This window comes from Chrysemys picta, chromosome 3 (genome assembly GCF_011386835.1).
Source record: "Chrysemys picta bellii isolate R12L10 chromosome 3, ASM1138683v2, whole genome shotgun sequence".
NCBI classification, from domain to species: Eukaryota; Metazoa; Chordata; order Testudines; family Emydidae; genus Chrysemys; species Chrysemys picta.
In genome coordinates this window covers 169,039,222-169,053,915 of record NC_088793.1, presented here as the reverse complement: position 1 = coordinate 169,053,915, position 14,694 = coordinate 169,039,222, and the positions used below count along the sequence as shown (strand labels likewise).

Sequence of the window (14,694 nt, the reverse complement as noted above, 5' to 3'; positions counted from 1 at the left end):
AGGCCAAGAACATCGGGGACCTATTTAATATTCAGTGTGAAGATTTTTCGAAAATGCCATATTGCATTTCCTATACTGAGAGTGCCCTTAACCATTTGATGTAGTGGCATAGAGAGCAATGGCTCATGGGAATTTAGTCTTAGTGCCTTATTTCACTCCAGCAGGAGCTGAGTACCAGGTATTCTGAATTAAAAATAATAAAAAAAAATACTACCCCTTAAACAAAAAAGATATAAATAATAATCTGCTCTGTACTTTTTTTGGCTTAATTTACCAAGGTTTCTAGTCAAAGAGGTAGATACGGAGCAAATAGTAAAACTGAGGGTCCTTCTCCCACCCCCAAATTGAAGACTGACTGTTATAATGAAGAGGTGATCAAAGGAGGCTCAAAAGTTCTGTTTTCTCATTCTGGGTACAATAGCACAAATACCTGGACATGTAACTTTTGCTCACATGAGGCGTTCCAATGACTTCAGTGTATGAGAAAAGTAGTTATAGGAGGGAAAAGGCAGAAATGTTTCTACTGTTACTACACAGAGAAAGTCACTAGCAAAATAAAACATTTGTCAGATGAAGGAAAAAAACAGCGAGAAAAGTTCCATTTTGACTTCATGGGGACTATTCATGTGAATAAGTTACTCGTGTGCATAAATTTTTTTTGCAAGACCAGGTTCCAATACTACTGACATGGAAGCTGTTACAAATAAAACACAGCAACTGATTTGTACCCTTTATATTTCTGAATTCCATCATCCATACTGTTCCAGTTTTTTTATTTAAAACTGGTAAACAGAGTTTTAAAAAAAATTATGCAAAGCATAAAATGGAAAGTTTAAGAAACTATAGTTAGCGTTTGTATTACAGTAGTGTCTAAGGTCCCCAATGGAAATTGAGGTGGCATTGTACAAAACCTAGTGAGACAGAGAATCTCTGCCCCAAAGAGCTTACGGTCTGAATAAACACACACAAGATGGGAGTGAGGACAGAGGCTCCTAGAGGTAAACTGTCTCACTCTAGGTCAGTGGCTGAGTTGGGAATAGCTCCCACATTCCAGGGTCCCAGCCAGTGCCCTAGCTTTTGTACCACGCTGCCTCTTTGCAAAAAGGAAGGAGCAAACACTTAATTTGAGGTTCTGATCAGACTTCTGCTATATTTCTTGATTTCCCCCCGCCCCATCTTTTCTTTCTCCTTTTTGACCACTGGATGTTCACCATCATGACTGACTCTGTAGTACATGCCTATGTTTCACACTCCCCTGTGATTTTTCATTGCTTTCAATGTTTTTACACAGTCCTCCTTAAAGATACATTTTCCTGCAAAAGAAAAATATGTTCAGAACTTAAATTTTTGGGGAGGAAAAATCACCAGATGTTGGAAGGGATATAGCCATGATCTAACAGAGAGGGCAGGACCTCTGCAATAGAGAACATTTCCACAAGCTGGAATGTGTTAACAGCAGGAATAAAAGGTGACAGTGTTAATCTTCTTTTAACATACTTTTTATTGGGTGAGTATGCTTGTCAAGAACCACCCATGGTGTTTAGATATATTATCTAAACATGTTGAGTAATAATTTATTTTTATATAGTAGTAATATTAACCAGATGATATAGAAATTTTCGTATATCTTTATCTAGCCAAGAAATTCTCTCCCTCCCCCCCATGTTTATCATAAATGAGATCTTAAAACCTAAGCACCTGAAAGTAGTATTTTTAAAACTAAGAATGTGTACCATCATTGTGTGCGTTCTTAAAAAGCTACCTAACCATTTGCCCTGAAAATCAGATTTCAGACTTGCATAACCCCAATTGCTGTCACGTTTTATAGACCAGGGTGGTACAGTGTTAAATGTCTTTAATCTCCAAATTATTGGAATGTATAATGCTGTTATGTCCCCAGTTCTCATCTGCTACCATTTTCCCTGCCAAGAAAGGAGAAAATTAATACAAGATTCCTTGCAGCTGGATTCCACCCAGCAGATGGAAATGTAGTGATAAGAGACAAAGAAATTGACTTTATTACATTTTTTTCCCTCTCCTGCCAGTGACAATGCTGCATTTATTCCATTGAGCTCAAATGTGTCCATCCTACTAAAGCCAAGTAGATGTATTGGAAAACATTTAACTTACTAATAAACTCAGACATTGGGAGGTAGATGGAGCAACTCCCAGATGACCAATATAAATTCTGTGTAGTTGGAAATAAGTGTGAATGTGAGGGGTGCTGGTAAAAAATGCTGCATTGACATCTTGGAGCCAGGTCCTGTCTTTAGCCACTAAACACTGGCAGTGGCAAAGGCCACTCTTTTACTGGCCTAGCCAGCTTTTTACAGTCCTTCTCTGACCTGGAGTGATGATTTCTGAAGCTGGAAAGGTAATGAATTCTTTCTGTCTTAAGATTACCAACTAGTACCAGTTGTAGTGTTGGTATTTTGTCACACAGGCACCTGTTGGCTTAAAAAAAAAAAAAAAACCTGGACTGAAACTGTCAGACTTATTCCCTGTAGGGCCCTGAACAGCCATCAGTTGATAACAGCTTTCCGGTCACCATTGGCTGTGGGAAATTATAGGTAATGTAACCCAAACTAATCATAGCTGTATATTTGAATGTTATAAATTTTCATTTAGGAACTTGGCAGAAAACAGCATCAAAGTGCTACAAAATTGGAAGAAGACTTCAAATCCCTGCAGGACAAGAAAAAATATCGACATAGACCTGAACCACTCTTCATACCTCCTCCTTCCTTCAACTTCAGTGCATCCTACTCAGGAGCTACTCTGTATCAAAGCCAACTTCGCTCTCCCCGCATTCTAGGAGACCATCTCCTGGACAGGACACATGCGTTTCCTCCCTATACCCCACCACCTATGCTTAGCCCAGTACGCCAAGGATCTGGGCTCTTCAGCAGCGTTATCACATCTCATAATGCATCTCACCCCCAGCTGCCGCTTACTCCTTTGACACCCACTCCACGGGTGCTCCTATGTCGATCTAGTAAGTATTTTATTTAATGTAACACTTTCTCTGAGCCCAAATCCACATCTTACATAAAACACTATTATGTTATGTTATATTCCCTGTGTGCTTTCTGTTTTGAAATAATCATCTTTGGAGAAGGACAAGACATATACACAAACTACTGTTACTTTTCCTGTTCAACAAAGTCTGTTTTTCCAGATGCGTACATCTCTTCTAGATATTACAGTGTTGGGTTTAAACTAGGAAATGGACAGGTTAATTTCAAATGGAAAGATCAGAACATATTTATTTCAAAGGACACAGTGTTTATAACTAAAGTGGAGCCTGCTCAAATGGGCCAAGTGGGACACACCTGTTTTGGGATTTGACAGTTTGGTTTTAAGCATTTATTCAGTTCAGGAGAAGAAATTTTTTATTATAACATCAAGCTACATGACTGCGGTAGCAAATATTTTGTTTAAAGCCCAACATACATATATCTAGACACGGTTAGTTTTTTATATATATATATATATATATATATATATATATATATATATATATATATATATATATATAAAAAAAACACTAATATAGCATAAGCATAGAAAAGATCTTTAAGGTGTGTATGGGGGATAATCTATATTAGCTATACTGGAAGAGTCTGTCCAAGGTAGAAATAACATCTTAAAGTGTGATTAAGTAACTTAGAAATGATCCCCAGTATGTTAGAGAACTTAATTTACTTTCTATTATAAATTAACTGTGCAAGCAAAGCAATTCCTCAAAATTGCCAGAGACACATTTATGTTTGTGTAGTGTTGCAAAACCTATAAACTAGGTATTTAGCAGCATGGTTCAGGTGATGAATTAAGATTTTACTTACTGGATCATTAAATTTATCCTGTAACCCAAAAGAAAAATAGGTGTTTTTCAATTATCTTCTGTCTTGGATCCTTGAAGATCCCCCCCCATGTTTTACAATTTTACATCCACATTTTCTTCCCAGCCACCAGCCTTCTGGTCAAAAAACACTAGATGATGCACCCTTCATAGTCCATCAGTAGTCCTCAGTTATCCTGACATGTTGCTGTTCTGTTCTATCCCCTCTCCTTGCTTCCCCTTCTATATTCCCATCTTCTGCGATCAGTCCCCTTAATAGATTAAAAAAATTGACTGCTAGCTTTCTCAAGTTAGCAAAATGGATAAATCAAGTTGCCTCTTTGATATGTTCTCTAGTAGGCACTGAATTCCAATTTATAAAACTGTATTATTGGCAGTCCTAGTCCTCTATCCTGCAACATCTCCTCTTCCTTCATGCTCTTTCTAGAAGATGATCAGAACTTGGTTTTGGCCTTCTCCTAATTCTAGGAAGTAGTCCAGGGCCAGCTGAACCTTCTGTCACCATTGTACCCCCCTTAATCTCTGGTCCTTGGTTTCTTCAGAGATACAGTAACAAGGTGACAGCTGATCTGGATTTTGGGGGTTTGGCTGTGGTGTTTTTTCTTTTTTTTTTTTCCCTTTTGTTTGTTTTGTTTTTGTAACTGTGTTGTATTTCACTGATTTGCAAAATCACCTATACAGTGCCATAAATACATTCTCAATGCTTTACTAACAGAATGTTAGTACATGTTTCCTGACCCATATTTTACAATTTAAACAAGTCACAGGACAATAGATCACTTAAGGGAGTCTGTGGGGGTTATTGATGAGAAAAGGAAGTAGGAGAGATTTATGGAAGAATTAATTTTAAAGAGGTATTTGGAGGAGGAGGAGGAGTGTGTGCACTTAGCATATGGTAACGGGAGACCATACTAGGCATGGGTGGCAGCATGATAGGAGGTACAAAGCTAACATGTACAACCAAGTGTGTAGATTATAAAGAAAATCGTTCAGCATGACCATCAGTGTGGAAATTGGTGCTATTGAAAATTGCAGCTAAGCCCAGCTGCACTGTACCTAGTTTCTTAAGCCCCCTGGTACATTCAGGCCAATGCACCAACTATAGCCTGATGTTTCATTGATTTCTATGGAACACTTAATAGAAGGATAGCAACACAACGGGGGGCAGTGGAGGACCAAACACGATGTCCTAGTTAAGAAAATAGCTTTCTAAACAGAAAATCAAATCCCTGTTTCTGTTTCAGATAGTATTGATGGAAGCAGCATTCCAGTGACTCCAGGGCCTGGAGAACAGACTGTTGATATAGAACCGTAAGAAACATTTATCAATGTGTATCACTTTACAGCCTACTTCAGCCAGCTCACCCTCTCTCATCTAGAGAATGTGGTCTTGTATATTTTGAACAAGGCAGGTAATATCATACTTCTTGGCTGGAGGCACTCAAGGCTATACCAGTGTAAACATTGGCTGGGTCACTGACAGCAGAAAGTCTGCCAGAGATGAGATTGTGGCACTGCAAACCAGCCATGGCTTCAGGGGAGAGCTATAAAGGGCCAGTGAAGTCACAAAAGTAGCTGGTGCTGGCTTGAAAAGAGTGTGACCACTGCATTCGGGCAGCGTGTTGATTCAGTACTTGCCCTGGCAGCCCTCCTATGGAGTTCTGGGAGATGTTAAACTTCCCTCCCTCGTGAGATACCAAGAGAGGACAGAGACAGTGTTATCACCGCCAGCCTTCTCCTGAGGTGTGTCATCCCCTATGGGGCAGGGAGGTATAACTGACTGCATCTGGCCTGTTCACAATACTGTAATGATATCCATAATCTCTCTCTCTTCTGGGACTTAAAACCTGCTTCCCAGTCCAATTAAACTGTGTTGGAATTGTCCACAGCTTTTTGAACATTAGGTCTTTATAATACGCTATTTGCCTCAGTGAGAGCAGAGTTTACTGAATATTATGTTGTAAGATAGTCTGACACCATTTCACGTCAGACCATTGTGACGTGTGACGCGAGGACCTCTTGATGCCCACGGGCAGAGGGCACAGGGCTTCCACAGGTTTACAGGGATCCCCTGGCTTTACCAAAATGGATCATGTGTCATGCTGGTGGTCATAATCATTGCAAAATGTACGTGCAGATAATGTGTAAGGAGTTATATATGCATGCTGAAAATTATGTCTTTAAGGCCTTGGCGTTAAAGGCTGGTCACTCAGAGGTAGCATGCATTGAGACAGACTTCTCCAAGTGGGAGACACTTATCTCCCTGGCTGACCATTGTATTATCTTGCACTGGAAATCTACTTGCATATTGAATCAAGTGTTAATGAATAGATTGTGAGTGCTGCAGGAAAAAAACAAAAACAGCAGGGATTATCCTGTTTACAAGTAAAGACAATGAATTTTTGGGAGTGTGACGGGTATGGAGGTGCACCTGGGATCCTTCAGGCTGTGAAGACAAGCTGCCAGTGGGCTTGATCTAATGAAAGGACGGTCTCAGACATCCTGGTTTAAAACACTGGGGAAAAGGACTTGGGATGAGCTATCCTGTAGGAGACGGGAATATTTTATGAGTTAAGTTTAGGCTCTAGCAAGCATGTTATAAGTTTGTTTTATATGTAACCATTTGTTTCTGATATTCTTTCTTAGTATCATTTGAATCTCTGTTCTTTGGTAATAAACATATTCTTGTTTTCACTATAAATATATCTAAGTGCTGTGTGTTAAGTGGATGGCTATCTTGAGTTATAACTAGTAATTTTTGTGTACTATTCCTTTAGGAGTAGTGAATCTGTGAATTTTGTGAGTGTTCAGTGGAACAAGGGCTGGGCACTCCAGAGGGATCTTGGAGGTTGGTGTGTACCTATTGCTTGCCTGCAGAGGACAGTGGAGCCCATGGGGAGTACTTGTTCTGTTTGTGGCCTGGGTTGTCAGGGAGCTGACTACTGGCAGGTACAGACAAGGCTCACTCATGCTAAAGGTGCCTCACAATCCTGGGTATTCCTGGGGAGCGTCTAAACTGTGTAATTATATTTTGTTTGGCATTAAATAAAAGGTAATCTTACTCTTTTCTCTGTAAATCTTACAGCTGAGATCTGTCTTTATTTCTTTATAGACAGATCAATATTGGATCAAGATTCCAGGCTGATATTCCTGAACTTCAAGACCGATCATCAATGGGGAGAGATATGCACAAGGCAACTTTGGTTTGGAAACCATGTCCAGAACTGGAAAACAAAGTCTTCCAACGAAGAGGTACTGTATTTTGCCATCTGAATTGTTTACTGAAAACACTATATTCAGTATAGAAATCTCCACTTATTTCTCACTCTCATACTTTTTTTTTACTTTGAAAAGGTTATACAGATGTTGCAATATCTGATCACTTTTAATTTGATGCATTTGAGAATTGTTACAGAAAAGTGCAATGCAAACATCAAGAACTGTGTGCGCATTTCAGAATGAAAACTTTACACTCTATTGTGTTTGAGTTGGCTTTGCAGAATCCTTGGTTTTAGGGATCTGGCTGACATGTTGCAGTATTTAACAGGATCCCTTTTGTTTCTGACAGTGGAAGACCTTTTAAATATGTGCTGTTCAAGCGTGTTACCTGGTGGAGGAACTAACTCAGAATATGCATTGCACTCCCTCTTTGAGTCCAAAGGGGATATTATGGTAAGATAAGAAGCTGAAGAGAAAGGTTCACTTCTCCTTTACCTTGGCAGCATGGGAAAATGAAGGTTATTTACTTGTATTTACTCTGCATATTGCCACTTATAGATTTTGCACTGCCTGGTGCACCTTAAAGGTAGAACCTTATCCAAGCAGTATCTGTTAGAGCTCGCATGTGCCCCCTCTCCTCCCTCAGTGTCTCTGAACATTATGAGGTTGAGCTATATAAGGGAGCACTGCACCCTCTACTGCCTCAGTTCCTGCCACCGCCAACCCAGAGAAACCGCTGTAGGACTTTGAGAAAGAGGGGAAGATGGGGTGGGGGGGGTGAGGGGGTGTGTGAATATGCAGAATAGTCTTGAAGAATTCTGGTTAAGCGTAACCTTCCTTTCTTCTGCGAGTGGCTTTGCATATCCCTGTTTGTGGGTAAGTTCTGTAAGCAGTGCTGAAAACTCAGGAGAGTGAAACAGAGTCCTAATTAAAGGACTGAAGTGCTGATGTACCAAATTTAGCATCCACACTTGAAGCAAAATCCAAAGCATAATGTTTAGTAAAGGTATGCATGGGCACAGACTTTCTAATGTGCTGGGGGGTGCTCAACCCCCAGCTCTATCCCAGGCCCCGCCCCCACTCCACCCCTTCCTCCAGGGCCTCACCCCCACCTTTTCCCGCCCTTGCTCCATCCCTGCCCTGCCTCTTCCCACCCCTGTTTCACTCCCTCCCCCCAGTGCGCCACACCCTCACTCCTCCCCCCTCTCCCAAAGCAGCCTGCACGGGGAGGGCGAGGGAAGCACTGATCAGTGGGGCCTGCCGGCGGGTGGCAAACAGTGGGAGGGAGGATGGGAGCTGATGGGGGGTGGGGGCTGCCAGTGGGTGCTCAGAACCCACCATTTTCCCCCTGCTCCAACCCTAGAGCACCCACAGAGTCGGCACCTATGAAAGTATGGACTCACTTCCAAGTAGTAGCCATACAGATTTCTCCAATAGGAACATGTTTAAGGCAAGCAAAAGATGCTGCCCTATCCCTAGTAGAATGAGATCTTCAACAGTAGGCACAGGGACTGCTGCTAACTTGTAACATTTAATGAAACGTTGTTTAACCCCTCTGGAAATAGTTTTAGGAGATACTCTATGAGCCATATGGGTTTTAGTATAAGAAACAAATAACCTAGATGACTTGCTAAAACTTAGTTCTGTTTCAGAGTAGCAGCCGTGTTAGTCTGTATCCGCAAAAAGAAGAACAGGAGTACTTGTGGCACCTTAGAGACTAACAAATTTATTAGAGCATAAGCTTTCGTGGACTACAGCCCACTTCTTCGGATGCATATCTATGCTCTAATAAATTTGTTAGTCTCTAAGGTGCCACAAGTACTCCTGTTCTTCTTTTTTTAGTTCTGTTTAAATCATATGCTAAAATCCCTTCTAGCATCTAAAGTATATAACACAGATTCCCTTTTATTAGCATGTGACTTTGAGAAAAATTCTGGTAAATTAATAGACAGATATGAAACTCAGATACAGTTTTTAGTGGAAACCTGAGATCAGGTCTAAGAACCACTTTGTTCTTATAAAAAATAGTAAATGGCAGATCAGCCATCAAAGGATAAAATTCGCTCAACCCTCTGGCTGATGCTATACCAATAATAAACACAGTTTTAATAGATAAGTAAAATAAAAAATACTCTGCCAAAGGTTTAAAAGGCAGCTTCACGAGCATAGATAGAACCAAATTAAAATCCCGTTGTGGAACTGGTTCCCTCGAAAGGGTATATATATTAGATAACTCCTTCATAAGCCTTTAAATTGTATCACACACAAATATTGGTCCTTGCCCTGTCACTTTAGCAACCTGTCACTTTAGCAACCAATTGTCCAAATATGGGTTAACAAAGATGCATAGTTTTCAGAGATGGATCGCTACTACAAAAAGGTACTTTGAAGACTCCTGGCATTGGGAAAAGGCTAAATGGAAGAAACTTGTACTGAAAATGTCTTTGTGTCACTACAAAATGAAGATGGAAAGGATGATTTGTCCAGAGAGAAATATGCATCCTTTAAATCAAGAGTTGCGAACCAATCCATAATTGAAAGCAAAGGAATTGTGGAGGCCTGGGTTAGCATTCAAAACTGGAACTTCCAAGTGAACCTGTTCAATTTTCTTAAATCTAAAATTGGATGGAAATCTCCATCTTCCCCCCCCCCCCCCCGCACCCCCCGTACCAAGAAGTATTTTAAATAAACCCTTGACCTATAGATATGTAGATACTTCTTTGACTGCACCTGTCAGGATCAATTTTTAAACTTCTGACAGAAGAATAATCGTGAGAGAAGGTGTCCTGAAAAGTGAAGGATTAGGGGAGAATAGGTAACTTTTAAAATTGTATTGTATAGCCCTTTTCTATAATTACTAGGACCCTCTTTTCCAAGGTAATAGACCTCCAAATGTCAGTGAAATGGGCTAGCTTGTCTCCATACAAAGAAAGGGAGGCATCCTTGCCAATTGCTCCACAACTCTTAATCCTCAGGTCAAAGCTCAGACCTTAGGTCTGGATTGGAGAGCAGTCAGCTGGACAGACGATGCCTTCGACATCTTGACGGGTTTAATAGGAGAATCCAACAAAACAGGAATAGGAGCCAGAACCGACAAAAACCCTAATCCCTGGGATCGTTTAGGCATTTTATTCTTGCTAGTCAAAGCAACTGGAGCTGAAACAGGCCTCTTAGTCTTCAGCTCTGGTGATCTCCCAGAACCCAACAGTTAGCAGCAAGAGCTTCTTTAAGCAGGAGCGCTAGCAGTCTGTGTTGTGTCTCCTGTAAAGGTCTGGGAAATAGAAGGACAGGGGCCTTCCCCAAGGCACTTAAGGCACCTAACATGATTGTCTGGCACTGGGAAGACATCCAGGCATGAAGCACCACTCTTAAAACCTGGCTGCTGCTGTTTCTTCAGTTCCACTGTTACAAAGAACCGACCCTACAAACTCTGCTAGCTAACTACACTGTAGCTGCCTTAAACTACACTTAACACTAAAACAAACAACTATTGCAAACTATCCAAAGGTACTGAATAGGAGAGAACCCCGAATCTGATAGACACTTCCATCTGGCACAGTGGCTGGAAGGTACTGAGACAGTAGAGGCCGCAGCGCCGCCTTGTGTAAGCTCACTATCGGAACGTTTGGAGATGCTATAGGAAGCCGCAGGAAGGGGCGCCACAAGCTATAGCAGCCAGTGCTTGGAGAAGGTTCTACCATTAGGCTGCACTGGGCAGTGCAAAACCCATAAGCGGGCATGTGCAGAGCCAGTCGAAGCAGAATAACAAGTTGTTCTTCGAGTGCTTGCTCATGTCGATTCCATTCTAGGTGTGTGCGCGCCCACGTGTGCAGCCGTTGGAGGTTTTTGCTTTAGTGGTACCCGTAGGGCCGGCTGTAGCACCCATGCCGTGGTATGTTAGGCACTGCTGGCCCTCGCCCTCTCAGCTCATTCTTCAGAGCGCCTTTCTTGCTTGTCAAGAGCAAGGGGTTTTCTTCCATCGGACTTTGGTCCTTTGTTAATTGTAGTTAGTGTTAAGTAGTGTAGTTAGCTGTTAGCTAAGGTCCCTGCTGAGACTTTGCTCCAGGCGGGGCATGCCCCAAGCTCCCAGGTTTAAGCCCTGCTCTGTCTGCGGCAGGCCTATGCCTGTGAGTGTCCCCACGACAGCTGCCGTAAGTGCTCAGGGGAATTACACATTAAGGAATGTTGCTGGAAATGTAAGAACTTTTATGGTACCCAGAAGGAGAGGGACATTCGCCTCAGAGCCCTTCTGATGGAGTCCACTCTCCGCCCGGCTTCCAAACCCTCTGCGCAGGCCACACCAAGTACTTTGGCCTCCATGCGCAGTGCGCCACTGGCGCCCAGCTCCTCTCGGCACTGTTCGTACATTGCTACAACGCGGCCATTCCGTAAGTCAACACAGTTGTTTGTTGCTGTCACGGACAGGATGAAGGGCTGCCCAGTGTCAGCCCAGAGAATTTCGTCTTGGATCACTGCATGCATCCGCCAGTGCTACGAGCTGGCAAAAGTGGCCCCGCCAGTGATTGTGACAGCTCATTGCACTAGAGCGCAGGCGTCTTCGGCAGCCTTTCTGGCACAGGTGCTGATTCAAGGGTTCTGTCGGGCTGCCACCTGGTCGTCTGTCCATATGTTCGCGTTGCACTACGCGCTGACTCAGCAGGTGTGAGACGACGTCAGCTTTGGCAGAGCTGTAGTACAAGCTGCACGACGGTGAACTCTGAGCCCACCTCCATTGATACTGCTTGTGAGTCACCTAGAATGGAATCGAAATGAGCAAGCACTCGAAGAAGAAAAAATGGTTACCTGCCTTTCGTAACTTGTTCTTTGAGATGTGTTGCTCATGTCCATTCCATTACCCGCCCTCCTGCTCCTCTGTCGGAGTTGTTGGCAAGAAGGAACTGAGAGGGCGTGGGCCGGCAGTGCCTAATATACCGTAATGGGCGCGGCACGCCAGAGGGCGCTACAGCCGGCCCTAAGGGTACCACTAAGGCAAAAATCTCCGATGGCCGCACACGTGGGCGCGCGCACACCTAGAATGGAATCGACATGAGCAGCACATCTCGAAGTACAACAGTTACGAAAGGTAGGTAACCGGGTTTTTTTATTAAATGGCTTAGATTTCGCCACACAAAAGAACTTTTCTGATAGATTGGCAGTGATGCCATGAACCTGTCCTGTAATCATGCTGGGGGCTGACCACGTCCTTTCATTGTTAATAAATTAAATCTCAAGGCAGAGCCTTTCTAGAAGTTTATTGTACTGCTTGGGTGACTAATAGCACTTAGTCCTTGGCTTTGTGTAGGCATTCTCCTGTGCTGACATTACCCAAGGTTTCTCTTCATTTCAATGGAAAGACCCACAGGACTCAGTCTTCTTCCATCTCCTGTGAAACCTTGTCAAATCTTTGTTTAATTGTCCAGAATTGTAGTGTGTTATTGCTTGCTGTTCTCGTGTCGATAATTCACTTAGAGTTGAACGTTTGGAGGATGATGGTGTTATAGTAGCATCCAAAGGGCTGTACAAACAAATAGAAAAATAAAGTCCCTCTCCAAATAACTTACCATCTAATTTAAGGCAAGATGCAACCAGTGAAGGTAACAACCAGGAGGAGGAAATAGGGAAGGGAAGATGAGGGGAATTGTAGAACAATCACTTGGTTACATAGGCTAGTTGTGTGCACAACTGAGTTGTTCTGAGTAAAGGATATTTATTTTTGTTTCTGTAAAAATAAATAATATCCTCTTAACACTGGCCGCACATCAGCCTGGCCATCTTTAGTTGATTAGTTGGGGATGATTTCTTGTAGGGGAGGAAGCATAAGTAGGTCTTGGAGAGTAATTTGATGATGATTTTTAGTATAAGGAAGTAAAAAATAAACCCAGTTGATTCTGAATCCTGTCCCATACTGTAATACTTGTTAAGCTTGTTCTGTGCACATTTATACAAAGTAAATAACTGAGGGGTTTTTTTTAATTCTGTTCTTCTGTGTTTGTTTTGTAGGTTGCCCTGGAAATGCTGCTGTTGAGGAAGCCAGTAAGATTGAAGTGTCATCCTTTGGCAAATTACCATTATGCTGGTAGGTGTTTCTTAACAATCTGTATGTATGTATTTACATTTATAAAAAAGCACAGGGCAAGCACACATAATTTTGAGTAAAATTAAAGCTACAGGCCACCTGATTCTTTTATTCTTTCTCTTTGTTTAGAGTAATGGAGGTTTTTCCTCTCTTTGGCATAATTTCTGGTCAGGTTTTTGTAACCAGACAGTACTTGGCTACATTAATACTACTTTGGTTTGTTTCATGTCAAGGAAAAAAAGATGGTGAAATAAACTATGTTAATTTGGTATATTAATCTGTAAACTATGCTGGTGTATAAAATAAAGATTCTAAATAAAGAGTTGATGCTACAAAAAACATCTGGTAGCACCTCGAATTATCATCTCCTATAACTAAAAGGGAAAATTCTTAATAATGGAGAGATGAATCTTTAGATTGCAAGAATACTCTTCCTTGTTTTTTGTGGGTTTTTGGTACATCATTGTTCTTAATAGATATTTGTAACAATTTAGGCTAATTTCTGCCATTAATTAAGATCCAAAACTGATTGAAATTCTTGGCGTTCTTGTTAAAGATCTAGCTTGCTGTGTAACTTGGGGCTGGTCCCTTAGCCTCTTTATACCGAAGTGTTATTGTTGTACAATCTTACCTTCCTCATATGGAGGTTGTGATGCTTAAATATTTGTAAGGACATTTATGGTCATTTCATGAAAAGTGCAAAGTTCAGCTTAGAGTATAACACTTGCAAGAGTTTTCACAGTTACTGAATGCAGATTCATTGTTTGCATAGATCTAGCCTAAAACAAACAGATTTAGCTCTTCTACTTAAGAATCATAATGGGAGTCTCCTCTTGTTCATAGTTTGAAAATACTTTGTGATACATATACCCTGGCCAGCTATTTAGATGTATGTGCTGTTACTAAAGATTACACGATAAAAACGATAGGTGAGGGCAGGTCCCTTCTCACCCCACAACCTCACATCCTGTGTCTAAGCCAACCCAGGTTCTATAGTAAGATTTCTTGTCTGAGCCTAGCCATTGTCTCCAGCTTGCACTCAAAAGGAAACAATCCAGGAATCTCCTGATGCTTGGATAATCAAAATGTACGAGGCCAAATTCTGGCTTCGGGTCAGAGCCCATTGTGCTACCTAGGTAGTGCAGATGAGCCCAATTTTGTCTGTGGCAACCCAGGGTAGAGCTCTCCACTGGTATAATGTTTGCAGCCTGGCACGTATGCCAGCTGCCATCCCAAAATAGGGGCATGAAGAGTTACACTGTATTATGGTGATTCTCCACTGGTGTAACTTGGAGCAATCCCTAGGTTGCTCTAAAACACCAGGAAACACTCATACTGTCCCAGTTTATCAGGCAGCTCCATGATTGCCATGCCTCTGCTCTTGGCCAAATGGAGCTTAGATGCAGGGGGAAGTCTGGTCCACAGTTTCTCTCCTTTTAAGGATAAATTAACAGCTTGAAATTCATTATGAAAGTATGTGTGCAGTCTTAACAAGATTAGGAACTAAAAAGACACTGTGCCTTTATGTGGGTGCTGT

General features: G+C 41.8%; 1 protein-coding gene across 17 annotated transcripts in view; it reads left to right on the top strand.

The window, feature by feature from the left end:
* TRERF1 (transcriptional regulating factor 1) overlaps positions 1-14,694 on the top strand; it is a 136,963-nt gene that overhangs the window by 111,848 nt on the left and 10,421 nt on the right. For all 17 annotated transcript variants that reach the window (XM_065589496.1, XM_065589499.1, XM_065589502.1 and 14 more), the window contains 5 exons: positions 2,629-2,995; positions 5,107-5,173; positions 6,975-7,114; positions 7,431-7,534; positions 13,082-13,157. In XM_065589496.1, the coding sequence (XP_065445568.1) occupies positions 2,629-2,995; positions 5,107-5,173; positions 6,975-7,114; positions 7,431-7,534; positions 13,082-13,157 (754 nt within the window). The remainder of the gene's footprint in view (positions 1-2,628; positions 2,996-5,106; positions 5,174-6,974; positions 7,115-7,430; positions 7,535-13,081; positions 13,158-14,694) is intronic.